The sequence below is a fragment of the Solea solea genome, chromosome 4 (assembly GCF_958295425.1).
Source record: "Solea solea chromosome 4, fSolSol10.1, whole genome shotgun sequence".
Classification (NCBI taxonomy): domain Eukaryota; kingdom Metazoa; phylum Chordata; class Actinopteri; order Pleuronectiformes; family Soleidae; genus Solea; species Solea solea.
The window spans coordinates 24894945-24922137 of record NC_081137.1 but is presented as its reverse complement, the minus strand read 5'-3'; the positions used below and the strand labels follow the sequence as shown (position 1 = coordinate 24922137).

Sequence of the window (27193 nt, the reverse complement as noted above, 5' to 3'; positions counted from 1 at the left end):
TGAAAAACAAACTTAGAACGGTGAAGTCAAGTCTGTACTGATATCAGCTGGTAATCACAGTCACAGTCAGAGTCTATTTACACAGACAAGGAATTTGACTTGGTGATTTGGTGCATTTATAACATGTACATGTATATATATATTACATGTATATATATATGTAAATATATATATATATATCTACATACATATGTAGATATATATATATTTATATATTACATGTATATATATATATATATATATATATATATATATATATATTACATGTATATACATATATATATATATATATATATATATATATGTATATATATATATATATGAGCTGTTCTGGACTGAATGTGTTGCCAAGTTGATAGATTCTCCTTCAACAAGTCACTAAAAGAAAAACTGTGTCTTCAGTATCACTGTCATTGTCTTGTCTGTTATTTTTATTTATTATTAGCAAAGCTAATGGAGCTACAAGTAAATAAACACACACACACACAGAGAATCCCTTCCTCTGTTTGCTTCCTTCACCTGTACTGTGGAGGCGGAGCCACCGGCTGTATTTACATGCTGTATGTTTCCACTGCCAAGGAAACTAGCTGAGCCTCTCCTGTGCAAACACACCCAAACTCTCTCTCTCTTTCTCTCTCACACACACACACATACACACATACTTACCAAACAGGAAGAGCTGTTTCATGCTGGCTCAGATCAGGTAAGACAGACTTAATGTTTAGTTCATTCTGAATCAAATGGTTTATAACTTACAGCAGATTGTGACGTTTACATGATGAAAGTGTTGTGAACTGAGGTGAGATTTGTGTTTTTAACATCGATGTTAGGTAAGATGACGGACTGGTTTCATGAGGTAGTAACAGGTGTGGGAACAGGTGTGGGAACAGGTGTGGGAACAGGTGATGACATCAGACTTACAGAAACAACTGCCGAGGTTTTAGACAAAAAACGAAAAAAATGAAAATTCATAAAGACGCAGAAAAAAACAACATCTTCTATGAACTTGTTATTTATTTAAAGATGTAGCAGTGAACAGGTTTAGTTGTTATTTCTCAATGACTGAGTTTCAGTTTATAACTAAAGCAACAACAGGAGCCGTGAAGATGTTGTTGTATTTATAGAGAATAATGGAGGACAATGGCGTTGGTATTCAGGGAGGGGAGCAGAACAAAGATAAGACAGGAGCTGGTATTTCGGTCACAGTAACAAAAGAGCTCCTTAAAGGCCATTCCAGATAAGATTACTGTGTGTTTTCATGTGTCCTGGATTTCACACACGTGTTAGTTCTGTGTCACTAATGTTTCCTTTGCCCACAGATTTATGTGTGAAGAAGACAAGATTTGACTGATAACAGCATCAGGATCAATGAGGATTACAGGATTTACCTGTCACCTGTATGAGTGTGGATTACATAATCTGGGATGATGCTCTCTCTCTGAAAGTGTCAACAATGTTCACCCCCAGGAAAGACAGTCTCCCCTCCCCGAGCCTGGAGGACTCCTTCTTCCCTCTGTCCTCGTCTTCCTCGGTGTCTCTCTCCTTTGGTCTCCCTTCATCCACGTCCTCTCCTGGCTGCATTGACAGCGCAGGAGAGATCGAGACAGATTTAATCCTTGCTGCAGAGCTGGGACGGGCGTTACTGGAGAAGAGTGAGGAGCTGACGGTCACTCTGAGGCAGAGGGAGCGGGAGCTGGAGGTAAGGATGACTCTGAGATTATGTCCAGTTTTATTACAAGAAGCAAAAATGAAGGACTTTTGTCCATTTTATCATGAAATATAATAAATTCAAATCCCACAAGTCATGTGAAGGTTAAAGTGGTAGAAGATGAATGAATGAATGATATGTAACCAGAGGATTAAGAGAAAAGTGCAGTTAAATGTATTTCGACGTTATTCTAATGGTGATGAGTGAAAGAAGGTTTTGGACGCTGATGGCTGTTTTTCTGTGTCCTCTCCTTCTTCGTCTTCTCCTCCTGCCTGACAACTCCATCTTCAACATCCTTTGTCCAGTATAATCTCTATCTCTCCTCTGCATGGAACCAAACCCTCTCAACCTTGTCTCTCTCTTACTTTATTTCCAGACCGTTCAACCTGAGCTGTCACATTTCTAATCCTTGGCTTCCATGTCTTTAAAGGCTCTGCAGCAGGAGAAGCATGTTCTTCAGAGGAGACTGGACATGAATGAACTGGCCTCCGGTCAGAAAGAGGCAGAGCTGACCACAGACTTAGTCGCCATGAGGACTGAGCTGCAGCGACACCAGAGTCAGGGAAGAGACCGGAGGCGAGATGAGAGTGAGCAGCTGACTCAGTTAGCCAATCACAACCAACGGCTGGTGGAGCAGCTGGCAGAGGTGAGGTCAAAGAGCAGCCTCGGTTCGTCATCATCGCGCTGTAACGCTGTGAGAATGAACACAATCGAAGTCTCAAGCAATTTGTGTGGCGTCACGTCTCCGTCTCTCAGACAGGAACAATGCAGACCAGCAGGTTTTGGGAGTCCTGTGTTTGTCGCTCATTCTCACAACATTTCCCCTCTCGATCCTCCCCGTCCAGGCGGTCACACTGGAACACACCTTGAGGACTGAGCTTCGATCCCTCAGAGAAGAGATGGAAGAATCGTCCTTCAGCCGAAACATCAGCTTCACACAGATAGAGAATATTCAAGCAGAGGTATTCTTGTTACTTGTCTGCCTGAACGCTGCAGGGTCACGCACCAACACCGTTACATTTCAAACATGGCCCAAGACTTTACAACATTAAAAAAACATCACGTACATCTTTAAAGATCTTTAAATCAAAGCACTGAGACTTTTCACACTCCTGTGTTAGTCCTTCATTCTGACAGGTTTATAGTTTATAGCAAAATTAAAGTAAATCATGACATTTTTTTCAAAATGATTTGGTAATAATTACAGTGACACATTGTATTGAACGTCCCTGTCGTGTGGGATAATTATCTGTATATTTAAAACATCTCATTTGTTTGTAATGAACACGTTTTACAAAATGAGTACAATTTATTGTCAAATTATACTGGAATATTCTTTATAGTCTTGTAGAAGCATGAACAGTAGAGAAAAATATGAAGTGTTGATCAGAAGCATGAACTCTGCACCGTGGTCTCTCCCTCCGCCCTGCACAGAACAGAGTGCTGCTGGAGCGGCTGTCGTATATGGAGACACAACTCAAAGCCTCACAGGACGACAACGATCGACTGCGACTGGAGAGAGAGAGACAGAGAGACAGACTCAACGAGCTCCACGTCAAACTGAGAGACAAGGAAGCAGAGGTAAGGGACAGTGAGCTGCAGGAGGTTACTGTCACTCATCACTTACACGTCGTCTGAAGCTCTTGATTTGTGTGCTTGTGTGTGTTTGTGTGTCTGTGTGTAGATAGAGCAGGAGCAGGGAGTGGTGTTTGAGTTACGAACCTTAAATCGCTCTCTGCAGCAAAAAGCTCTGAACCTGGGAGAAGAGAGCATCCTGGACAGCACTCACACACAACCTTTGTCTCTGCTTAGTGAAATACAGCAATCACAGGTACACACACAACCTTTGTCTCTGCTTAGTGAAATACAGCAATCACAGGTACACACACAACCTTTGTCTCTGCTTAGTGAAATACAGCAATCACAGGTACACACACACAGGTACACACTAACATGAGATATGTGACTAATTCTCCCACGCTGACTGTTGCTTGTGTTGCACTAATGTTGCTGACTCACATGTGCACGTTGTCGCTTTGATCCATCAAAGGAGTAAAAGGCTTTTGTCTCCTGCTCCTCAGGCCAAAGACGCTCTGCTCGCTCATTCTACAGTCCTGCAAGCAAGAGACCAAGAGATTCTGTCACTCAAAGAAGAGGTCTGTCACACTCAAGCTTACAAAACCTTTAAAAAGTGATGATGACAAACTGTCTTCACCCTGTGACACACGTGGTGATTTATCTGAGAGGAGGCTGTTATACAGTTCACTCAGAGTCACATGTACACATTTATGAACTAAAGGAAGGAAAGTACTTTTACAAACAGGAGGCTGATGTCTTGGGATGGTCAAAAATCACTAGATCTGAAAATGTAAAATACAGGACATTCCAAACATGTTGCAAAAATCAGCAAAAGCATTTTTAGCTGAGTCATGTTTGGGCAGTTTATTTCTTGTTTTTGTGACCCAGTTGGAGAATGATGTCGTTGACATGACTCACAGCTTCATATGTTCATAAACGCTCTAGAAGGATCAGTTTGGGTTTGGACATCACATGGTGTCGTCCCATCCTTATTCATGGATTCTGGAGAAAGTGCAGGATTTCTTTTATGACTTCACTGATTTTGTATGAAACCATTATTGTTGCATTTATTTCGCAGCTTCAGTCTCAGCGAGAAGAGCTGGAGACGATAAGAGAAGAAGTCTCGCCGTTCAGAGGGAGTCATGGAAAACCGAGCTACAGGTGATTCTTCACTGTGCAGCACATTTGCTCTTTGTTTTACAGTGATGTGTTTCCTCCTCATCATCATCATCATCATCATGTCAATGCTCAGTTCCTTAGAGAGTGACTTGGCCACAGTGCGTCAGGAGAAAGAATCCCTGACTCAGCAGCTTCTCAACACCATCAAACACAAGGTGGCGCTGTCTCAAGAGCTGGAAGCCTGGCAGGTGGGTCTGCATGCATGGCCGTGCAAAAATCAAGGTTTGATGAAATGCAGATGTTTTACTTTGATCCTGTTGCAGGAGGACATGCGGCTGGTGATCAATCAGCAGGTGCAGCAGAGGGAGGAGGAGAGAGAGAAGGAAAGGAAGCAGGAGACAGAAAAAACCGTAGGACTCCAGAGAAGCAAGTCGTTGAAAGTGAAGGGAGAAGCAGGGAAACGCTTCTTCTCTTTTTTCAAAGACAAAGCCCTTTAAACAGCGACACTGTGGGATTATGTTACACACCTCACACACATTTGTATATACACTGTACGCATGTACAGTCATTTTTAGACGTTAGTATTTTGTATCAAAAGTTAAAGCCTCTCTGGTCTCTATTGGATCTTTGATTGTTTCCTCTTTTTATGTCTGCTTTCATTCCAGTGGAAGATGAACTTTAGGGAGTTCATGTAAAGGATTTAATCTGAAGTTTCACGGTTGAGTTCTGAGCCTCGTGTGAACTCAGTGGTTGAATGAAAGTTACACACTGAACTAAACACATGTCAATCAAAACAAAGACAAGACTTCTGTTTCATTGTCATGCAAATATAACCCAATATACAGATATAAAAGGAACTGACAGAAACGTTAGATAAGAGAAATAACATCTTTATTAAATGAAGTGCAAAAAGACAATGATTCTCTTATGTTAAATAATATATAAATAATACATGAGCCATTCATTTGTTTCATGGGAGTGGAAAGCAGCAAAGTTTCATCCACACGTCCTCTTACACACACATTTAAACAAAGCTGACATTTCCGTGAGAATCATTTTCTCTGTTAGTGTAATAACACACGGTCCAGCAGGGGGCAGCACTTCTTTCAAACCTCACTCATGTTCGTAACCCGGGAATGATCATGTTTTATATTAAACCAGGATGTGCAGGAGGAAACGATCATTTTACAGGTTAGTAAAACATTAATAATAGTTTTTATTTATTCAAACTTTAAAATTGCTATGTTTGAATGTCATCTAAAAAGACAGTTTCTTTAGGACTAACTAGAGTATAAAACATTATTCTCTAATCTATGATCAGTTTACAGTATTGTATGTTGTATATTTGTGTGCAGTCTGGTTTCAGGGAGACTTCTCTCAATCCAGTCTGTGTAATCCAGTCTGTGTAATCCAGTCACAAACATCATCTCCATCCTGAGAGGTAGATTACAAGGTAAAATGCATCGATCTGAGGAAACACTGTGGGCCTCAAAACAAATCCACAACACTGAAGTGGTTCCACGAGGCTGCTGAACCTCAGAGGACTCTTGAACAGTCTGGATTGTGGTCCGTAAAGGACCATTATCCCACAGTGACCCCGAGGCCCACCTGCAGTTTGTCACCTCTGTGGTTTACAAAGGCTCCCATCATCAAGGTGGCAGGCAGCGGAGTCAGGCGCTTCTCCAACACGCCGCCGATTATACACCGACTGTTTATCATCCCTGCACACAGAGAGAGGGTTAGAATGAAAGCATCATGAATATGTCTGACCTCTGAAAGAACTTCACCTCTAAACACCATGTTGGCCTCTGGGAGTTCCATCTGATACCCAAACGAGGTGGTGGTCTCTTGTGTCCTGGTACTCGCTTCAAACTCCACTCCAACTTGAATCTGTTACACACACACACACACACAGAGTTAATGAGTGTGTGTTGTGTTGAAAGTGTCTGGTGTGTGCTGTACCTGTTTGTTGGCTCTGTGATAGTAGCTCGCATGTGCTCCTCCTTTGCCAGCGTTCAGTGTTGCCACCCAGTTTGGTCCTGCATGACCACAAAGTCAAATTCTGCTGCTTCATCACAGAAAACAACAGAAAAGTTGCAAAGCAAAGAAATCTCACGTGAGTACTGTCCAGCCAGCGTGAGGATTCCTCCTTCCTCTGATCTGCCCCGATGGTAAACCAGCTCCCCTCCTAACACCAGACCAGAAGACACACTCTGCAGGAAGTGTGCCACGAGGATAACTGTCCCATAGTAACACACACAGTAGATCAGATTAGGCGAGGAGGTTAAAGGAATAACATGGTTTTAACATGGCTCTAATATTTAACATCCATGGAGCCGCTTATAGCGGAACATTCACTCTTACAATAGCTGCCTGACACAAATCCCACACCATTCCTGCTTAAGTCTAAGAGAACTTAGGAACACGGTTGTTGCCTGATCTTTGTATCACTTCAGTAAATCTGAGCAAAGGATTTCAAAGATGACAAAATGACACTTGAAAATGGATTACCAACTCCTGTGTGTCTTAGAGTGTAATCTGTGATATTTCCACTGGATTTTGGTTCAGTTTCCAGCCAGAAACCAAACCAGTAAACGTTTAAGTTGATATTTAGGTTAAGTTAATTTCGGTTTTCCCCTCGTGATCACCTGACTCTCGGAGGACGTCTGGGTTGGCTACAGTCACAGCAGCAGTGAAGTCGTTCCCTCTGAACTCAGTCTCAAACTGCCAGGTGACAAACTGAGACTGCTGAGTCTGAAACACCATCAACAGTTACAGTGAGGAGTTGAAAGTGTCATGGAATAGATGGATCTACTGTAGAGGGAAAGGTTTTGTCCTTGTCCTCACCTGGAAGACAGTCCTGGCTCGGACACGCTCGGTGACGTGCAGCAGAGCGTGAGCGTTCAGACTCCCTGAAGAGTCCATCTCTCCGATCAATGCCGGGGCGTCCTACAACACAAGGGCTACATCTGTAACCTGATGTCACCTGATGTAACCTGACACATAACCATGTTTCTGACTCGTGTTCAAACCTTGTCTTTGCTGTCATCGTCAGACTGCAGATGCTCCACGTGGAAACGATAATATGAAGGACTAACAGCACTGAGATGCAGCATGTGACTCACCTGGAAACAAGTGACACATGAGGGACGTTCACAGAACTGACCGTGTCACTGAAGGGAGGAGGAAGTGTTACCTTAAAGAAGCTGCTGAGAGTTTTATTCAGGATCATCTTAACTCCCTCAATCTGCTGAGGGAAAACATCTGAGGAGGGAAAATAACACAAAGATTCAAATTACAATTGGTGCCTTCACGGTCACCGTCTAATGTTGGATTTCAGAACGACTTTTTTGGCTTAAAAATGCTCCAGTGTACCTTTGCAGCTCCTGTGCAGGGAATGAAAGCTGCCTGGGTTGGGCAGGCGTCCATCTCTCCTCTCCCAGCGTGGAGGACTGTCCCAGTGAGCAGGATGTGAGTTCCAGCGAGAAGGAGGAGGATCTGTGGAGAAAGGCCAGTTCTGATGGCCTGGACCAGAAGACAAGGCCAGAACGCTGCCCATGTGGGCGCAACCCTTCCTACATGAGAGGACAGAGGACAGAGGACAGAGGACAGAGGACAGACAGGGAGAGCGATGTTCATCATTTACACCTGGACGTACAAATCATTTTCAATCATTTTGACAGGTACTGAAATATGAGTCCATTATGCAAATGAAACCTTTTCTCAGTTGAAGAATGTTATGTTTATTCTACATTTATCAAATAAAACTGTGTTGTAATGATTCCTGAGCAGAGGATTACGAATTTGAGTTATTCTACGGCCAATGCTACTACACATAGTCTACAGATAATCTACAGATAATCTACAGATAGTCTACAGATAATCTACAGATAACTGTCAATCACAATAGAGAAGGATAGACAATAAATTGAATAGATAAAAACACATTGTTCTTGTCTTTAACATTTATTAAAACAATCAAATAAACATGAATGTGTGTTTACTTGTTAATGAAAACACGAGTTTAAAATGTAGATCATTGAAAGTTGAACCATCATCATCATCATCATCATCACAGGATGCTGCAGCTGCTTGTGTGTGTGAGCAGGTGTTAGCATCATGACCTTAGCATCAGCACAAACACCGTGTGTGTGTGTGTTGTGTTGTGTTTTATTTACGTACGTGCGATGATGAGAGGAGAGAAGTCAACACTGAAGCCTGAGCATCACACACACACACACACCAACGTTTATTCTTCAATGACATACAACACTGATGATGAAGAAGATGCTGCAAACAAGCTCCTCCCACTACTCCCTGCTAATCATGTCCGTGTGGAAACACGAGCTGTGATTTTATCATGTTTATGATTGTGCTTTATTGGAACTGAAAACTGAAATAAAGGCAAACCTATTCATACAATATCAGGACATTATATTACAGATGTACAGGGACGAGTGTAAGAGTGCAGTGATCAGGATAAAGTGTTGTTGTTTTTTTTCATCTTCATTCGGACTTTTTAATCCCAAAAAGAGAAAAATCCGAGAGAGAAAATGTGGGCCTAATCCTCTTCCTCTTCTTGCTTTATGTAGATTGTCATCGTTTACACGTTTAGAGCCACATCATGTAACATGTCTCTGACACAATTATGAGATTTAAGTCAAAACTCTGTCTACTTATGTTTAAATGTTGTTTTACATCCGTAAACTTTGACGTGAAGCGTAAACAAAGGAAGGAAAAACACAACTATGTTCCACAGGTTGTGTTTCACGTCGGACGCTTGTAAATGCGACACCGTCAGTGTCCACCAGTGCGGTAAATCCGCTGCAGCTACAGGTGAGGACACATTCATTCATTCATTCATTCATTCATTCACAAACTGTCAACTGTCACTGTTTGTTATCTGTGAAATCATTTTAACTACGATGTTAACAGAGCGCGAGACAGTGACGCTGGTGACGTTTACACACGGGTCACTTTTGTTGTTGTTTTATTCCAGGAGGACATCTTGTGTCTCCTCGCTTCTTTTAGGAGGGGACATGTCTCCGTCTCTGTCCATATTGCTGGTGGGAGAAGGAAACTTCTCGTTCTCCGCGTTCATGAGTCACATTCACGCGGACTCGCGTGTGACAGCCACCTGTCTGCAGCGCGAGGACGAGGCTCTACGACATGAAGGTGCCGCCGCGAACGTCCTCATCATCAAAGACTCAGGTAAAGACACAACATGGTCCTCATCATGAAAGGGAAGACTGTCTTTAAAGAAAGACATTCTTTAAATACTGTCTTTCTTTAAAGACGGAATTTCTTTAAAGACTGTCTTTTAAGACAGTAACCATTCAGAATAGAATCGTGAAAGACGTGAGTCTGTCCTCAATGACACAACATGTATATGTGTGTGTGTGTGTGTGTGTGTGTGTGCGTGTTGTGGTACAGTGTGAATCTACACATAGTAAATAAATGTATATTATAATGAAAGACTCTGTGTTGTTGTTGTTGTTGTTGACGTCGTCGTGCAGGTGGAAGTGTGGTTTTCGGTGTGGACTGCACAAAGCTGGAGGAGTGTGTGTCTCTGCAGGGACGTCTCTTTGACCGTGTGGTCTTCAACTTTCCTCACTGTGGCAGAAAGAGCGGCGTGAAAAAGAACCGAGAGCTCCTCAAAAACTTCTTTCTCAGGTAGGACTGGAATGTACTGTCACGTCTGGAAATAAAGAGACCGTTTTTATCCAAGTAATTATAGATCTTTGCTGTTATGTCTCTTTGTGTACACATCATACAATCCTCTGAGTCAAATCACTTGCACACAATATTTAGTCTAGATACAATGTGTCCATACCACTAAGTTTTAGCCAACAAAAGTTGCTTCTCTACGTTTTCAATCAAAACAAGACTGATATTTATTTATTTGTTTGTCCAGAGTCATTTTTGTTCTAATCCTGGAGCTAATCCCAGCTATCAGTTTATAAAATACACAGACATTTATGGCAGAATCTGCTGTAATCCGTCCATTGCCAACTGCTTTATCCTCCACTTGAGGGCGCTGGTGCCAAACCCAGCTGACATGGGGTGAAACGTCGAGTAACACCCTGGACAGAGGTCACCTGTCCATCACAGGACAAACACACAAAGATAAAAAAGCATTCACTCTCACATTCACGCCTACATGTACGGTCAGTTTAGTGTCTTGTCTTTGACTGTGGGAGGACGCTGGACACATTGACTGCAGGTGTGAGAGACCTGTGTCAGCTGGGTTTGGCACCAGCGCCCTCATGTGGACGATGGATGGACTAGAGCAGAGAAATGAAACTGAAAAGTGATGATTTGTCCGCTCAGCTGTGTTCAGGTGTTGGCTGAAGATGGAGAAGTTCACGTCACCCTGTGTAACGGACAGGGCGGCACACCGGCCGATGAGCCCAGGCGAGAGCGACACAACAGTTGGCAGGTGGTTGCCATGGCGGCAGAAGCGCAGCTCGTCCTCAGCGACATCCGTCCTTTCGAAAGTGGGAAATACCAGAGCTATAAGTGCACTGGCTACAGGTAAGGAGTAAATGTGAGTGTGAAACAGCCGTGAGTGAGTGTGAGCTGACTGATGTTGCTGTTGTGCAGGAGTCAGGACAAAGGCTTTCATGTGGACAAAGCTCTGCTTCATGTATTCACTCGCAGCCTTCCTTACGTCCCTGCTCGGATATTAAAAGTGGAAGAGGTTGTTGAAGGGGACAAAGTCCAGTATAACGTTCCACCCGAGCTCAGTGATTACATGTTCAGGTAACTTCACTCAACACAGAAATCCTTGTGATGTTTAAGTAAAAGCATCAATGTAACCATGCTCTCTCTCTCTCTCTCTCTCTCTCGGTCACTCTCTGTCTCTGTCTCTGTCTCTGTCTCTCTCTCTCTCTCTCTCTCTCATCAGGGATTTCCTCTGCTCAGGTTCTGTCCACCCCGTCAGACTGGTGCAGGACTTTCTTGTGGAAGGACTGGCAGAGAACTGGGCAGTCTCCATGACGACGGAGACCATGCCCTTCCTCATAACGACCGCACGGCAGCAGACATGCTGCCGTGAGATCGACAGTACACAATGTTGCTGGATTGACCCGCTTCAGAAAGACCTGGGCTCTGACGTTCCTTCTCCTGCAGACAGAGACAAAGACCAGCTGTTGTCTAAAGACACTTACGTCAGCGCAGGTGAAGTGGACCGGGTAAGATGTAAGGATGCTGAGAGCTTCAGCATCAGGTCTGCATGTCCTGTGGTTGTGGATCCTGAAAGAGAGACTGGTCTTTATTTACTGCGTCCTTCACTGCTCCCTCAGATGCAAGAGCTTCTCAATAAAAAAGAGGAGGTCAATAATAAAGCAGGGAGTCACGGAGACACAGAGTCAGACAGTGATGGTGTAACTACAGTGTTCCATGGACTCAGTGGCCTGGTGTTCAGGAGCGTGTCTGTTCATGTGTGGGCTCAGCCTGCGTTTCACCAGCTTCTCCTCACAGGTGTTTTCTCTGTGGACTGTGAGCCCATCACATTCCTCAGACAAAGGCTGGACACCCTGCTCGCATCATATGGGGTCTCCGTGGTGACAGTGCAGGGAGGTCTGTGTCTGACGGCCCAGCCCGTGGGTTTGGTTGGTAAAGTGTTTTCAAACCACAAGAGTGAGGACAGCATCAGCCTGACTGTGTCTCTGAATCTGGATCTTCTGGCCGTGCTCCTCTTCTCCCTCCCTGATTGGCGGCTGCTCTGGTCACATGACCAACGCTTCTTAAAACAGTTTGGACCCCGCCCATCACCTGGGACTGCCTTCCGCCCGTTCTCCTTGTTCCCCGAACACTTCAGCTTTGACATCAGCTTCTGGACCGGACCGAGCTGGGAGGAGCGGAAGTTCCACGCTTTGGTGCGAGAGGCGGGTCACGGCGCCGTGGAGCAGCTGAAACTCATCGACACGTTCTCTCATCCTGACCTGAGCCAAACCAGCTACTGCTACAGACTCCTGTACCACACACACACACACGCACTGTCACACACACACGCGCTGCGCTTTCACAAACACCTGGAGTCTTTACTTTCCTCTCGACTGCAGGTCACACTCAGGTAACTTCAGATTACAGATTATGATCCTCATAACTGAGGCTTTGTTTACATTAGCAAATGTATTTATTTCAAATGTGATTTCTGTGTGTGTGTGTGTGTGATTCATTAATAAATTCATTATTTAACAGTCATTGACATAACAAAACAAACTTATTCTGCTGCCATGTTGACAGAGAATCACAGATGTCATCAAACAAATGATGTCCTCACTTCCAGGCTTATTCCAGGCTTATTCCAGGCTTATTCCAGGCTGCATGCTGAATGCAGAATGATGAACAGAGACAGTTATGATGTAATGGTGCTGCAGTTGTATGTTAAATTATTTTTTATGTAAGAGCTGCTCAACTTAAACACAAGTGAAGTATTTATCATGATTGTTTAGTTTACATTTTACACTTACACTCAAAAAGATGAATAGATTATCAAAATAGTTGACGATTAAGGATTGAAAGTTCAAAACACCTGGTCAAATTACACTTTTATTTTCAGATTATAAAAATGATTATATTTTTAAAGTTTATTGCAGTTTCTTTGACAAAATAGATGATTGAATAAGACAGAAAACAAAATACTATTCATTTATTTATTCATTCATAGTGGAAATGAAGGGGTTTATATGGAAGCCCATTTGTGCCACTTGAACAATAAAAATATATATTAGTGAGTCATAATAATGAGATACTTTCTCATAATTGTAACTTATCTCATAATAATGAGATACTTTCTCGTAATTGTAACTTATCTCATAATAATGAGATACTTTCTCGTAATTGTAACTTATCTCATTATTATGAGATACTTAATCATAATTGTAACTTATCTCATAATAATGAGAAACTTTCTCGTAATTGTAACTTATTATCTTATAATAATGAGATACTTTCTCGTAATTGTAACTTATTACATTCTGAGTCGGTGCTCGGTGATTATCTTAGGCACGCGCTGTCACAGTGACGGACAGTGACGAAAATGAACGAAGTTGGACTCGGGAGCAGCAGCAGCAGCAGCAGCAGCGTCGTCTTCGTCGGTAATCATGGCGGCCAAGGCGCTTCGACAGCGCAGCAGCAGGCGAGGCAGCCGACAACAAGACACCAACACCGTCAATGTCTCCACCGAGGCTCGGACACCGAAGGAGGACAAATGCGTCGAGGACACTAAAGTCACAGAGACACAGAGACAAGAGTGAGTACGAGTCCCGGGGGCAGAGACGCTTCACTCGCCGGTGCTACGAGCTCCATCCCCGGTGTGACTGACAGCCGGAGCTGGGGAAGCTAGCCTGGCTGTAGCTAGAGCTAGCTGCCGTGGAGTTATGACATTTATAATATAACAACTCACACAGCCGCCATTGTACACGGTTTTCACCCTGAAATGCTGCTCCTGTGATTATTTACGTCACTTGTTTGTCATATCATATCATATCATAGCTAAGCTGTCAGCTTCATTCATTCTCTCACCTGTCCTCATGTCCCCATGTCCTCATGTCCTCAGACACAGGACCACCAGCGGCTCCTCAGCACTAAAGTAACATTAAAGTAAAACTAAAGCTTTATTATAAAAGTGTTTGTTCGTGTGTTCTTTACGTGGAAGTGTTGACAGTTTGTGAGGTGACGTGTCGTAAAGAAACGAATGCTGAGCTGAGTCCACTATAATCTGAATAATCTGGCTAATCTGATGATGGTGTGAGCAAGAGGCAACACTGTACACACACACAGAGAGAGGACTCTCTGTGAGCTTAGCATCACTGTCACTATAAATCAGATTTACCCGCTCATTAAAACTGTCTGCAGCTGTAAACAGAGCGACCACTTTATTAGGTACACGTGTTGTCTTTGCAGCCAATCACACTGGAGCCAAACAAGCTGCTCTAAGTGTTCCAGAAAATGCTGATCTAATGGAAATGGTTTAAACACACACGACGTTAGAGTTTACAAAGAATCAGAACCGTGAGAAATGAATGAGTGCAGAGCTGACTGAAGAAGAGTGAGGTTACAGCAGGATAAAGGTGGAGAAAGCTGCGTTAACTTTTCACATTAACGTTTTGTTTTCTTCAGTTACACAGATATCGTCATGTATCGCTGGATGACTGTTGATTATCACAGAATCGTTGTATCGTGTGATTCCCACCCCTAGTATCTACTGGTTCGTCACTAATATAAAGGCAACAATAAGTCATTTTAATAAATCCCATAAACCGTCCTGCCTTGAAGTAGATGGGCCACAGATGAGTGGATGATATCTACTCTGTAGCTTTGTTCTTTTTGACTTTCTCAGTAAGAGACACAGCTGTGACATAGATGTGTTTTCACTGTGACTCTCTGACACATAATGAACGTGTATTTTGTTCTGTTGTGAGTAGAGCTGAAACAATTCATCGATTAATCGAGTATTAATCGATTACTAAATTAATCGACTACACTTTTGATAATCGATAATCAGTTTGAAGTATTTTTTCATGATTAAAACAAGATTTCTGATTGTTGAAGCTTCTTAAATGTGAATATTTTCATGATTTCTTTGCTCTGGATCACAAAGAAATCATGAAAAGTCAATGATTTTGGTTTGTGGACAAAACAAGACATTTGAGAACATCATCATTTCCAGGTTTGACGAACACCGATCAACATTTTTTAAGGTTTTCTGATATTTTATGGACCAAACGATTCATCGAGAAAATAATCGACAGATTAATCGATTATGAAAATAATCGTTAGTTGCAGCTCTAGTTGTGAGCTGATTTTTACTGTCAGTCATCTAATTAGGTTTAAGCTAACTGGCTGTGAACTGATGAACAGTAAGTGCTCTGTAAACATCACCATGATTGAATAATTACATGCTGTTCATCATCGTACAGTACAGTGTATATAATGTGTACATTAACATATAATGCAAGAACCCAGCATGCTGAAATGAATGTTACTGTGGTGTGTTCTTGTACCAGGTCAGTAAGTCGAGGTGGGCAGGTGTGGGCTCCTGAAGGCTCCACTGCGTTTAAATGTCTGCTCTCTGCACGTTTCTGTGCAGCTCTGCTCAGCAACATCTCAGACTGTGATGAGACCTTCAACTACTGGGAGCCCGTGAGTACGTTCACCAATATTATCTGTGTTAAGCACTCAAATATTACCTATTTGAGTATTGTCTGCTCTGTGTTTACAGATGCACTTCCTGCTGTACGGCACAGGGATGCAAACGTGGGAATATTCTCCACTGTACGCCATCAGATCTTATGCTTACCTGTGGCTGCATGCTCTCCCTGCTTATCTGCATGCCCACGTCCTACAAACAAACAAGGTAAACCTGCAGTCTGTGGATTCTTTCTAGTGATTTCTGCTGAGCTCTGTGAACAGCAGTGTTTTTACATAAAATTAGAACATGTGACGTGGTTTCCAGCTTGTGTTATGATTGTGTTGCAGGTGCTTGTGTTCTACTTTGTGCGATGTGTCTTAGCATTCTCCTGCTGTGTGTGTGAACTCTATTTCTACAAGTGAGTTGACCCTCCTCTCGATGCACGTGCCAACCACATTATACACTGCAGTGTGTGTGTGTGTGTGTGATATGAGGGTGAACCTTTTCATCTGTGTGTGTGTGTGTGTGTGAGAAACAGGGCTGTGTGTAAGAAGTTTGGTTTGCACGTTGGTCGTCTGATGTTGGCCTTCCTTGTCCTGAGCACAGGGATGTTCTGCTCGTCTGCAGGTTAGTTTGAATCATCCACACACTTTCTTTATTCTGTCTCTGTCTGACGCTGTGGCATACACTAGAAGTGTGTCGTGTTTTAAACATTTGTCTTCCTTCTCTTTTGTTCTTTCACCCCAGCTTTCCTACCGTCCTCTTTTTGTATGTATACAACGCTGGTTGCCATGACAGGATGGTTTCAGGACTCAACACCATTGGCTATTTTTGGTGTTGCTGCTGGCGTCATCGTTGGATGGCCGTTCTCTGCTCTGATTGGGTACGCTGCTTTTAAACTCTAGACAGATGAGTCAGCTGCATCTTTCTTTAAAGATAAATCCATGTCTTATTTACATGTTTATGTCTTATTTACATGTTTGTCTTATTTACATGTTTATGTCTTATTTACATGTTTATGTCTTCTTTTATTTGCATGTTTCTGTCTTCTTTTATTTACATGTTTATGTCTTATTTACATGTTTCTGTCTTCTTTTATTTGCATGTTTATGTCTTATTTACATGTTTCTGTCTTATTTACATGTTTATGTCTTATTTACATGTTTGTCTTCTTTTATTTGCATGTTTCTGTCTTCTTTTATTTACATGTTTATGTCTTATTTACATGTTTCTGTCTTATTTACTTGTTTCTGTCTTATTTACATGTTTATGTCTTATTTACATGTTTCTGTCTTCTTTTATTTACATGTTTATGTCTTATTTACAAGTTTTATGTCTTATTTACATGTTTATGTCTTCTTTTATTTGCATGTTTATGTCTTATTTACATGTTTCTGTCTTATTTACTTGTTTCTGTCTTATTTACATGTTTATGTCTTATTTACATGTTTATGTCTTATTTACATGTTTATGTCTTATTTACATGTTTATGTCTTCTTTTATTTACATGTTTCTGTCTTCTTTTATTTACATGTTTATGTCTTATTTACAAGTTTTATGTCTTATTTACATGTTTATGTCTTCTTTTATTTACATATGGCTGGTAGGATTCCGGTTGCCTTTGACCTGCTGGTGCTGAAGAGGCAGTGGAAAGGTTTTATTATGTGGTCAGCTGTTGCTCTGCTCCTGCTGCTGGTGAGGCTTTCATATCATCTGATGCTTCATGACTTTTGTATGATTGTGTTGATGAAGCCATATGTGAAATGTGTGTGTGTGTGTGTGTGTGTGTGTCTCAGGTTCCCCTCGTGGCAGTGGACTCTTTCTTTTATGGCAAACTGGTCGTGGCTCCGCTCAATATTCTGTTGTATAACGTGTTCACACCACATGGACCTGATCTGTATGGTAATGTATAAGAGCACACACATCATTATACGTCATTCTATTTCATGTCATAAAAACAGAATTATGACCTGATCGTGTGCACATGCTCCTCCCTGCTCCTGTATTTATAGGACCTTCAGGTCCATCATTGCTCAATGTTTCAATAAAGTCAATAACTACGTATATTATAAATGATTCTGATGTTGTTGTGGTCGTCTGTAGAAATGCAGCCTGTCATATTTGATTTCCAGGTACAGAGCCATGGCATTTCTACTTTGTAAATGGGATCCTGAACTTTAATCTGGTGTTTGCTCTGGCTCTGTTGTCACTTCCTCTCACCGCCCTCATGGAGACGCTGTTGCACAGGTTCAATGGTGAGGACCGGCTGTGTTTCATACAGCAGGTTAACTGTTGGTGCTATCTCAGAATGAAGACCTGCTTGTTATATACAGTATATATAATACTGAATGAAGCAATAACAGTTTATCTGCCATGTGAAGAGTTTTCTTGTGCTTGTGCACACGTGTGTTCTCTCAGTGCAGAACTTGGGCCGTCCGTACTGGCTGACTCTGTCTCCCATGTATCTGTGGATGTTGGTGTTCTTCACCAGACCTCATAAAGAAGAACGCTTCCTCTTTCCCATCTATCCTCTGATCTGCCTCAGTGGTGCAGTCGCCCTGTCCTCTCTCCAGGTTTGTCCTTTTTCTCTTTTGTGCGTTGATAGTCATTGTCATTGCTCACACATGTAATGGGAGTTCTTATAAATGAATTCTATTTCCTGTAGAAATGCTACCACTTCCTGTTCCAGCGGTACAGACTGGAGCATTACACCGTGTCCTCTAACTGGCTGGCTCTCAGTGCTGTTGTGATGTTTGCGGTGTTGTCCCTGTCCCGCTCTGTCGCCCTCTTCAGAGGTGCGTGGACACAAACTGTTCCCTGAGCCCCAGTCTGACCCCAGGGTCACATCAAAACCAAGAAAATGGATCTGATTCTTGTTCTCCTCTGTCTTCAGGCTATCATGCACCTCTGGACCTGTACCCAGAGTTTCACCGCATCGCCAAGGATCCCACTTTCCACTCAGTCCCTGAAGGCAGACCAGTCTATGTGTGTGTGGGCAAAGAGTGGCACCGCTTCCCCAGCAGCTTCCTGCTGCCACACAAGTCAGTGTCCTGGAGTTCTCCCGTGTGCTGGTGACACATGTGCAAATGTACACGTACTGTACATCAGTGAATCTGTTCATATTTGTACTCAACAGCTGGCAGCTGCATTTCATCCAGTCAGAGTTTAAGGGGCAGCTTCCTCAGCCGTACGCCTCTGCTCCTCTGGCCACACAGATCATCCCCAATAATATGAATGACCAGAACCTGGAGGAGCCCAGTAGATATGTAAAACACTCAGGCATGCACACGTTTATTAACACATGGATGCATGAGCTCAGAATGATCATATTTGTTTATTTGCAGGTGGATTTGAAGCAGTGTCATTATTTAGTGGACCTGGACAAGGATGAAGAGACGCCGCTGGAGCCGCGATATTCATCCAGCAAAGACGAGTGGAACGTCATCGCCTATAAACCTTTTCTTCAAGCATCGAGGTATTCCACACTTTTCCCACACATAACAAACACAAGGACAAGGATGTAATTCATCATATGCTCTCTCGGGTTAGGATGTAAACATGCATGTTTCAATCAAGAGAAGTACGTGTTTATTTTCAAGGTAATGAAGCGTTTAATGACGTCGTCCCTGAGAAACGTCAGAACAGATCACAGACTGATTCTCTGTCTCAGGTCCTCTCCTCTGCTCCGAGCGTTCTACGTCCCGTTCCTGTCAGACCATCACACCACCTACAGACGCTACGTCATCTTGAAACCACGGCGGCAGAAGCAGCCTCGTAAGCGGAACCTTGGCTGACCTTTGACCTTTGACCTTTGAACTCCAGCCCGGCCCAGAAAAAAAACATACCAGAGAAATCCTGAGGGAACAAAATCAGTGACTTCCTTCAACAAGGCTGGTATTTGTGTGTATGTGCGTGTGCATTTGCGTGCGTGTGCATTTGCGTGCGTGTGTGTATGCGTGCCTGTGTGTGTTTTTGTCTCATGAATCATTTGAAGATTTCAGACCCTTTAAGAAAATGTGTGTGTGTGTGTGTGTGCTTGTATTTGTATCTTTGTGAGGACATTTAGTCTTTAAAGGGCTTCTTCAGGGTTAAGACCTGGTTTTAGGGTTGGGGTGAGACACTTGTGATGGTTAAGGTTAAGGTAAGGGGTTTAGGGAACACATTATGTCTGTAATGTGTCTTCACTCAGATATAAAAACAAGTGTGTGTGTGTGTGTGTGTTTAGCCTTGAACGGCTTTTTTTTCATACTTGACTTGAAAATGTTTGAATTTTTCTGAACCATGAATCTCTGAAGTCTTGTCGTGTTTGCTGGTCTGCACTCGAACAGCGTCTTCCTATTGTGTATTGTGTTGTGTGTGAGTGTGTGAGCGAAGTGGACGACGTGTTATTAATTGAACTTGGCGTATTAATAAAAAGACGAGTGACTGGACATGATCCTTGTTTTTCATGAGACAGACGGACGTTCAAATCTTATCCTTTTATTCTCATGTAACAAACATACAAATCTCAAGGCATTCTACATTCTGACTGAATAATAATCATTTATCATTCTCTTCATAGCATGCGGTGCTGTGGTCGGGCTGCAGGCTCAATGTCTTCTCACTAGCTTCGTTCATAACTGATTTTGATTGATGTAAAAGTGAAACATACGTACGTAACTTTAGACACAGCGAGTATCGAGGAGCCTGGAAGTGGACAAAGTGTTTAAAAGTGTGGAGCTGAAGGCTCGTTGGCTGGGTTTGATCTGTGGTTAGATCTGTGGTTTGTGTATGAACTACACAGATGATACACATGTGACATGCATGTCCACGAGCAGCGCTCACGTGTCTCACATGTCGTTCATTTAAGGCCGTGTCAAAAACACACATCTATAAAATAACACACATTTGTGTTCCCTCGAGCAGTTTGGTGTCTCATTAGGTTTGAGGTAACCATGGTAACATGAGGTAAACATGACGACCTTCAGCCTCCACAGTAAAAGCAGGAGCAGCGTGACGCGGCCATGCAGAGCGCAGCTTCACATACTGTAACATTTCTAATATATTCAGTGTTTAAATAGTTGATTTGTGCGCGCAGAGACACAGAGATCCTCCCTAAAGAAACAAATGATTACAACCGCGCACATGCACAGTCTCTCCACTCTGTCCTCAGCTGTACGCACACACTCTTTAAATGAAGAATCAGTAGTTTTCTCTGTTGATCCATTCTTGTTCGTTGAAGTATCTCCTGCCGCTGTCCAGGTTGGGGCCATTTCTGTAAGAATCCAGGTTAAACTGGAAGGATTTGCGGTTGGCGTAGGTTCCCAGGCTGCTCTGGAAAGTGTCGTCCTTGCCGTTAGTGATGTATGACTGATACAGGTCGGCTTTGACTGTGTGACTTTCAGGCCTCAGCTTGGAATCATAGAGGTCACTGCCTGCTCTGATGCTGCTGTCGTACAGTCCACCATCCCCGTACACGCCGCTGCCGTAGTGCTCGCTCTTTGTCGTACGGCGACCCAGACTCCTGTCGTAGAACTCTCTGTGTCCTGTTCGGCCCAGACTGCTGTCGTTCAGCTCTCTCTTTGCCGTGCGGCCCAGGCTGCTGTCGTAGAAGTCACGCGCGCCGCGGCGGCCGAGGCTGAGGTCGTTGAGGTCTAAGTTGAGGAAGCAGCTCTCTGTGCTGGCGAGCGTCACAAATCCACTCTCTGTGTCTCGACCGCCCAGGTTGTCATAGTCACCTGTGGGTGTGTCAGGGGAGGAGCATAAGAAGGAGGTGTTTTTAGTGTTGGCTCGAGTGGAAACCAGGTCGTCGTCCTTCTGGGAGCGAATGACCTTGTAGACGTCGGTTGGGATTGGGCTCGGGCAGAGGCCGGCGTCCGTCTGACAGACTTCTGACTTCTGCTCTTTTCTCCTTCTGTGTCACACACACACACACACACACACACAGAAGCATGACGTAATCATTTTATTAAGAACAACATCTGTCACAGAAACACAACGTCCACAAAAGACTTCATGAGAATGAAACAAGGAAATAAAAAGAGAAAAACAGATGCAGATAAAACACAGAAGTTAAGTTAATAAAGAAACTAAAGATGCTGCAGATGGAAGAAAGCAGTGATCAGTAAACACAGATAAATGTGTGTTAGTCTGCTCCTGCACACAACATTAGTGTTTTACATCTAGAATAGTGTCAGTGAACAGAGGTGTAACTCTGTCTACTCTCAGCTGCCTCACAAACAAACATGTTGAATGAACTAAAACTTGTGTCGGTTTTTACTGAAAAATATAGAAGACAAAGAGTAAAAGATCCACGAGATGAACGTGGTGATGTTGTGTCAGCTTGATTTAATGAATATGTGATGACCAGTGTCAGTGTTTGAGGTGTAATTGTTGCTCAGTGTCAGTGTTTGAGGTGTTATTATTGCTCAGTGTCAGTGTTTGAGGTGTTATTGTTGCTCAGTGTCTGTGTTTGAGGTGTTATTGTTGCTCAGTGTCTGTGTTTGAGGTGTTATTGTTGCTCAGTGTCAGTGTTTGAGGTGTTATTGTTGCTCAGTGTCAGTGTTTGAGGTGTTATTGTTGCTCAGTGTCTGTGTTTGAGGTGTTATTGTTGCTCAGTGTCAGTGTTTGAGGTGTTATTGTTGCTCAGTGTCAGTGTTTGAGGTGTTATTGTTGCTCAGTGTCAGTGTTTGAGGTGTTATTGTTGCTCAGTGTCAGTGTTTGAGGTGTAATTGTTGCTCAGTGTCAGTGTTTGAGGTGTTATTGTTGCTCAGTGTCTGTGTTTGAGGTGTTATTGTTGCTCAGTGTCAGTGTTTGAGGTGTTATTGTTGCTCAGTGTCAGTGTTTGAGGTGTTATTGTTGCTCAGTGTCAGTGTTTGAGGTGTTATTGTTGCTCAGTGTCAGTGTTTGAGGTGTTATTGTTGCTCAGTGTCTGTGTTTGAGGTGTAATTGTTGCTCAGTGTCTGTGTTTGAGGTGTAATTGTTGCTCAGTGTCTGTGTTTGAGGTGTTATTGTTGCTCAGTGTCTGTGTTTGAGGTGTTATTGTTGCTCAGTGTCTGTGTTTGAGGTGTTATTGTTGCTCAGTGTCTGCTCACCGTGTGAGCAGCAGTTTGAAACAGCAGACTCCGCTCACAGTCAGCAGCAGCAGGATCAGCGGGATTGTGGGAATGATGATGTAAACCAGATTAAGAGCTGAAAGAGATGAACGACAGAGCAGTGAAGTTTTCAGCCGCAGTCACTGCACTCACTGCTTTGATCCAGTCAAACCTGTGCTCCTGCCGTGGCTGCGGTCGCCCGGGCTCCACGGCAGCACAGACGCAGGAAAGACGTCTGTGAGAGGAGGTCAAAGGTCAAACTGTGTCACTCTGTACTGAGCAATAAACAATGTGACACTGAGCTTATTCTACCTGTGTGTGTGGCGTTGGGCGACGGCGACGTGTCCGGAGTTTTCTCTGAGAGGAAAATAAATCGTTAATGGCGGCCACGACCGGGCTTTTCAGAATAAAAGCACGTTCACCTGTGCAGCTGTACCTGCCGTGTATTTACAGATGAAGTTGTTCTTGGTCTCACAGTTGTCATCGTTCCACTGGAACATGTAGAGTCCGCCCAGACCCGGGGGGGCAGAGGGCTGGTGATACATGACCACACACACCTCGTACCCACAGGACGGCTCATCCCAGTGCCAGTTCCTACACAATCAATCATCAACAATCAACATTGAAAGGCGACAAAAACGAGAACAAAGCAAGAAGGACATGACTGTAGCAACAAATCCAACAAATAATATGATTTTCCTGCTCTTATTGTAAAGATGCATGTGTTTCTATTCATATTATAATCAATCTAGGACTGAATATGTCAAAGGTCATGTTTATTATTTAGTTGTATTCATTTTTTCTTCATGTTTGAAATCTCTTTTACCTGAATGTGGACTTGCTGCCGTCCAGCCAGTAATACAGCGAGGAGCAGTCTGAGCTGCTGTCCTCGTGCTCGTCCTTACGGCGGAGGCCGATCCAGAAGTCTCCATCAGTGGGTCTCAGCTCTGTGATGAGCTGCTCTATGATCTTCTGCTCAGACGCCGTCTCCACGCTCAGCAGTTGTCCTCCGTCTCGTCTGCAAGCTTCTTCTGCTTCTGCAAAGTTCAGCCTCCGCCGCAGCTCAGAGAAATAGGCCAGTTTGTAACAGGGCTTCCCTTTCCCCGCCTTACACACACGCTGACCTGGAATAACACCACGTCATTCATCCAGATCACATCCAGATCACATCCAGATCACATCCAGATCACATTATTAGGAGAGGTTCTCCTCAGGTTAGTTACAACCAAACCAAAAACTATCGTTTACAGAACATTCCCTCAGGGTTAGGAAGGAGCCTAAGAGAACCAGAACCTGAAACGTTCTCCTGTGGTTGCACTGTGGTTTCCACACAACGTTCCTGTTCAGTTGTATTTTGGTTATATTTTTTACATCTAGAACATTCTGAAGTTTGTTTGTAGATTTTTAATGAGACCATTATGGAAGGTTTGCAGTTAGATTCATCTTTAGGTTCAAATCTTTACATGAACCACAGAGGAATTTATTTATTCTCCATCTGTTTTTTGGGGGTTGGTGAAATAAAGGTTGTGATGTTTCCATAACAACCACAGTAGAAGCTTCAGGGACCAAAAAGTAACATCCTCTTAATTAACATATTACTCTGTGATTACTGTATTTTAAGGACAGAGAGAGAGTCACTTACCTCGAGCTTCAAATAAATCTGCTTCAGAGCCAAGCATCCCGAGAGCAGAGGATCAGGAAGACAGATCCACAAGTGAATCCAGAGTTCGGTCTGTCTGTGTGTGTGCGTGCATGTGTGTGTGCGCATGTGTGTGTGTGTGTGTTCACACTCACCTGTGATCAGGCTGGTGGCTGCAGACGACTCAAAAAAGAAAAGCAAAAAGTGACAGATGACTGTGAGTAGATCCATTGGTAGGAAAGAAATCAGCAGTTCATCAGCAGTTCATCAGCAGTTCATCAGCAGCTGGTGTTTGTTGGTCACTTTCATGCCTCTGATGAACGTGAGCTGAAAAAGCCTCAGAGTTTAGGTTGAAATTCAAAGCAAAAGCGAGAGAGGTGAAGTCTCCTGTTGTCTCTACTGAGAGAGAGAGAGGAAAGAAGGAGTGTGTGAGACAGGAGGAGGAGGAGCAGGAGAGGGAGGAGGAGGCGCAGGAGAGAGAGGGGCTGTAATCTGTTAAGAGCAGTCTTAATGATTGGAAGAAGACGCTGCATCGATTGTAAGGCATCTAATCATCCAAGTGCTTCTCACCGTAAACGCTGACAAGAGGCAGATTTCACTCCTCCTTTCATTAGCAAGCTTTAGGTATTATCATTAGAAAAGTGTTACATGGAAATGATCCACTCTAACTCCATCAGGGATCCTCTCATATATCTACTGTAGATATATATTGATATAGATATTCATTTGTTATTGTGTCTCACTTCAAAGCCCAACACGGATCAACACTTTAGTGAAAACATGATATTAAATCATAAACACATACTAAAGTTCACAATGACTGTGGGTGTGGCTGTGGGCGTGGTCTGATTAGCATTGAAAAGAAAATAACTTGACATGACATCATCACTGCAGTGTTCATAGATGACTCCATTATTTATACTGGAAACATTAACTGTAGATATATTACAACCAAAATGTAATAAATGTAAACTTGAACTTTTACTGTAATTTAACCCGAATTATTTCAACATGCGTTCCTTTATTGCACATAATAATATAACATAATAAAAATACAGAAAACCTCTTTAAAACTCGACAGTAATTTGTTTCTTAAATGATTTTCGCAGATCATCATGTGATCAGCTGACGTTCTCTGCTTTCATCATTTTACACGTTCTTGTTGTTATTTTCATAATACTTCAAAATATGAATATTAATAACAATAATAATAGTGAGTCTACTATAAGTATTAGTATAGTCTATGAAACAATCATCGAGCTAAAACAGAAACAAACATGTATGTAGGTTTGCTGATCTGTGCATGAATTTAAAACAGGAAACATGAGGTCATTCAGTAAAATGATGATGAGAACATGAAACTGAAATCACAATGACTGTCTTTTATTTTTGCAGCGTATTAAATAAAACAGTGCAGATAATTGATGAGTTATTCACAAACTGAGCTCTGGCACGTTTCTGGTGTCATTTTTTATTATCATCATTATTATTATTATTATTATTATTATCAGGATGAAGATTTGCAATCACAGTTAAGTACGAGGCCGACCTCAGCCTCCGATCATTTAATATTGTAAGCGTCAGAATCAGCAGAAACGTGGCTGCATGTGAGCTGCTGAGCACAAACCACCAAAAACTCTGTGTGTGCACTTCCTAATGCTACTCAATTCTGAAATGGCCCATAAGCCTGATTTAGAGAGAGAGAGAGAGAGAGAGAGAGAGAGACATCTGCAGTTTAAACAGCAGATGCTTCAGGTTTATGCTGTGTGTGTGTGTGTGTGTGTACATGATCAGGTGATGCTGTGAACAATAAAACACAGACAGCTTCCTGAGTCCTGCACTGGGATTCAATCAGGACCGGTCCTGGTTTTATGGCGTCTGGGACCACAAGAGCGTTTTTATTCAATTAGGTCCCTCCCATTTGTCCGTCCCCTCACAGTCTGTCTTCCTCTGTCTCATTGACCCGCGCTGTCCCTCACAATTAGTTAAAGGGAAAGCAGATGAATGAGTGAGTGAGTGAGTGAGGAGCCGCTCCATCACTGACTCACGGCTTCACAACATCAGTGAAACCAGTGAAACATTGATGCAGAAATGTTCACCAGCGTTTGGACATTTAGCCGATATGCATTAGTAAGAACCGCTGAATGTAAATGTACACAGAGACAAATATTATAATGAAATAACCACAAACTTCATGTTTGACAAGAACAAATCATTTGTAATGCCGTGGTTTATTTGTGGGCTGTAAAAACAAGGCAATGAATGACAAGCTCACTTTATTTCCATCTCAAAGCCATGAATCATGCTCCAAAAAAAACAACTTAACTTTACACTAAATCCAATTTGAATGCTGTGACTCGGCGCGCTGCCAGACTCAGGGTCCGCATTGCGTAGAGAGCAGAGAGCTGGAAATGGGCCCCGACTCAGTGACCTGAGGGGGAACCGGACATCAGCACAGCTGTGGACAGACCTCAGACCTCACAGCAGGAAACGCTCATGGAAATCATGATGACCACATTTATAACTCACATTACTTCTTCAGTGTCTTTGTTCAACTCCTGCGTAAAGATAGAGAGAGACGTGCGACTGAGAGACGCCTTATGTCTGAATATCTTTCCATTTACTTCATATTGATTATAGATGATACGATTAACTTCTCCTGAGTCTCCAGTGAGGACTGCACTGGACTTTACGTCTGTTTAGACACGTGGACGTGCTGAAGTTAAGAGAGCTGAGATTCTTACACACAATCATCTTGAGGATTTACAGAGAAAAGAGAAAATACTCCGTGTTAAAGGTCACAGGAGACGAGAGTGTCCACTGTCAAATGAACACAACGTCAAGCATCACTGCTTTGTTGGTGTTAAACCTCTTTATTATTTAAAGCCTGTTTCAGTGTGTGTTTGACCTTTGACCTCAGCGTCTTTTAAAAGAAA

General features: G+C 42.8%; 5 protein-coding genes across 10 annotated transcripts; 3 read left to right on the top strand and 2 right to left on the bottom strand.

Annotated features, from left to right (window-relative positions):
• Nucleotides 1–499: 499 nt before the first annotated feature.
• Nucleotides 500–5029, top strand: bicdl2 (BICD family like cargo adaptor 2). 3 transcript variants are annotated; one of them, XM_058628233.1, is made up of 10 exons: nucleotides 503–703; nucleotides 1468–1699; nucleotides 2139–2354; nucleotides 2554–2670; nucleotides 3143–3289; nucleotides 3393–3539; nucleotides 3790–3864; nucleotides 4365–4447; nucleotides 4539–4653; nucleotides 4729–5029. In XM_058628233.1, the coding sequence occupies exons 1-10, from the start codon at nucleotides 687–689 to the stop codon at nucleotides 4900–4902; spliced, it is 1323 nt and encodes a 440-aa protein (XP_058484216.1). In that variant the 5' UTR covers nucleotides 503–686; the 3' UTR covers nucleotides 4903–5029. The 3 variants fall into 3 exon arrangements, with proteins under 3 accessions (XP_058484217.1, XP_058484216.1, XP_058484214.1); XM_058628231.1 differs by having other exon boundaries at nucleotides 504–703; nucleotides 1320–1699; XM_058628234.1 differs by lacking the exon at nucleotides 3393–3539 and having other exon boundaries at nucleotides 500–703; nucleotides 1320–1699.
• A 250-nt stretch (nucleotides 5030–5279) lies between these two features.
• si:dkey-71l1.1 (uncharacterized protein LOC569883 homolog) lies at nucleotides 5280–9412 on the bottom strand. 2 transcript variants are annotated; one of them, XM_058628236.1, is made up of 10 exons: nucleotides 8588–9412; nucleotides 7781–7980; nucleotides 7602–7669; nucleotides 7438–7530; nucleotides 7253–7354; nucleotides 7054–7159; nucleotides 6522–6644; nucleotides 6368–6444; nucleotides 6193–6295; nucleotides 5280–6126 (listed from the first exon to the last, which is right to left on the bottom strand). In XM_058628236.1, exons 2-10 carry the CDS (start codon nucleotides 7962–7964, stop codon nucleotides 5987–5989), a joined length of 996 nt encoding a protein of 331 aa, XP_058484219.1. In that variant the 5' UTR covers nucleotides 7965–7980; nucleotides 8588–9412; the 3' UTR covers nucleotides 5280–5986. The 2 variants fall into 2 exon arrangements, with proteins under 2 accessions (XP_058484219.1, XP_058484218.1); XM_058628235.1 differs by having other exon boundaries at nucleotides 5280–6295.
• fdxacb1 (ferredoxin-fold anticodon binding domain containing 1) lies at nucleotides 9174–12613 on the top strand. Its single transcript, XM_058628230.1, has 6 exons — nucleotides 9174–9241; nucleotides 9405–9616; nucleotides 9922–10078; nucleotides 10736–10939; nucleotides 11009–11167; nucleotides 11313–12613. Exons 2-6 carry the CDS (start codon nucleotides 9445–9447, stop codon nucleotides 12484–12486), a joined length of 1866 nt encoding a protein of 621 aa, XP_058484213.1. The 5' UTR covers nucleotides 9174–9241; nucleotides 9405–9444; the 3' UTR covers nucleotides 12487–12613.
• Nucleotides 12614–13465: 852 nt separating this feature from the next.
• Nucleotides 13466–19975, top strand: alg9 (ALG9 alpha-1,2-mannosyltransferase). The gene is made up of 15 exons (XM_058627008.1): nucleotides 13466–13664; nucleotides 15421–15556; nucleotides 15636–15770; nucleotides 15893–15963; nucleotides 16084–16172; nucleotides 16293–16428; nucleotides 17153–17240; nucleotides 17342–17447; nucleotides 17678–17800; nucleotides 17964–18118; nucleotides 18211–18340; nucleotides 18439–18586; nucleotides 18682–18811; nucleotides 18890–19020; nucleotides 19216–19975. Exons 1-15 carry the CDS (start codon nucleotides 13516–13518, stop codon nucleotides 19337–19339), a joined length of 1851 nt encoding a protein of 616 aa, XP_058482991.1. The 5' UTR covers nucleotides 13466–13515; the 3' UTR covers nucleotides 19340–19975.
• Nucleotides 19976–20691: 716 nt separating this feature from the next.
• layna (layilin a) lies at nucleotides 20692–27177 on the bottom strand. 3 transcript variants are annotated; one of them, XM_058627009.1, is made up of 8 exons: nucleotides 24413–27177; nucleotides 24261–24281; nucleotides 23445–23742; nucleotides 23055–23212; nucleotides 22931–22975; nucleotides 22791–22853; nucleotides 22619–22715; nucleotides 20692–21438 (listed from the first exon to the last, which is right to left on the bottom strand). In XM_058627009.1, exons 1-8 carry the CDS (start codon nucleotides 24486–24488, stop codon nucleotides 20727–20729), a joined length of 1470 nt encoding a protein of 489 aa, XP_058482992.1. In that variant the 5' UTR covers nucleotides 24489–27177; the 3' UTR covers nucleotides 20692–20726. The 3 variants fall into 3 exon arrangements, with proteins under 3 accessions (XP_058482992.1, XP_058482993.1, XP_058482994.1); XM_058627010.1 differs by having other exon boundaries at nucleotides 24261–24278; XM_058627011.1 differs by lacking the exon at nucleotides 24261–24281.
• Nucleotides 27178–27193: the final 16 nt, after the last annotated feature.

Excerpts from the sequence above, each read along its gene's own strand:
- layna (XM_058627009.1), bottom strand. The coding sequence starts at position 24,488 with ATGGATCTACTCACAGTCATCTGTCACTTTTTGCTTTTCTTTTTTGAG. Across the intron at positions 24,282-24,412 it reads AGCCACCAGCCTGATCACAG|CAGATTTATTTGAAGCTCGA; the intron begins GTGAGTGTGAAC and ends TTGGCTCTGAAG. Across the intron at positions 22,854-22,930 it reads GCCCAACGCCACACACACAG|ACGTCTTTCCTGCGTCTGTG; the intron begins GTAGAATAAGCT and ends CTCCTCTCACAG.
- si:dkey-71l1.1 (XM_058628235.1), bottom strand. The coding sequence starts at position 7,964 with ATGGGCAGCGTTCTGGCCTTGTCTTCTGGTCCAGGCCATCAGAACTGG. Across the intron at positions 7,670-7,780 it reads CCTGCACAGGAGCTGCAAAG|ATGTTTTCCCTCAGCAGATT; the intron begins GTACACTGGAGC and ends TTCCCTCCTCAG. Across the intron at positions 6,645-7,053 it reads AGACGTCCTCCGAGAGTCAG|TTATCCTCGTGGCACACTTC; the intron begins GTGATCACGAGG and ends ACTATGGGACAG.
- bicdl2 (XM_058628231.1), top strand. The coding sequence starts at position 1,400 with ATGAGTGTGGATTACATAATCTGGGATGATGCTCTCTCTCTGAAAGTG. Across the intron at positions 3,290-3,392 it reads TGAGAGACAAGGAAGCAGAG|ATAGAGCAGGAGCAGGGAGT; the intron begins GTAAGGGACAGT and ends GTCTGTGTGTAG. Across the intron at positions 4,448-4,538 it reads CATGGAAAACCGAGCTACAG|TTCCTTAGAGAGTGACTTGG; the intron begins GTGATTCTTCAC and ends GTCAATGCTCAG.
- fdxacb1 (XM_058628230.1), top strand. The coding sequence starts at position 9,445 with ATGTCTCCGTCTCTGTCCATATTGCTGGTGGGAGAAGGAAACTTCTCG. Across the intron at positions 10,940-11,008 it reads TATAAGTGCACTGGCTACAG|GAGTCAGGACAAAGGCTTTC; the intron begins GTAAGGAGTAAA and ends GCTGTTGTGCAG. Across the intron at positions 11,168-11,312 it reads CTCAGTGATTACATGTTCAG|GGATTTCCTCTGCTCAGGTT; the intron begins GTAACTTCACTC and ends CTCTCTCATCAG.
- alg9 (XM_058627008.1), top strand. The coding sequence starts at position 13,516 with ATGGCGGCCAAGGCGCTTCGACAGCGCAGCAGCAGGCGAGGCAGCCGA. Across the intron at positions 13,665-15,420 it reads ACAGAGACACAGAGACAAGA|GTCAGTAAGTCGAGGTGGGC; the intron begins GTGAGTACGAGT and ends TTCTTGTACCAG. Across the intron at positions 19,021-19,215 it reads CCTTTTCTTCAAGCATCGAG|GTCCTCTCCTCTGCTCCGAG; the intron begins GTATTCCACACT and ends TCTCTGTCTCAG.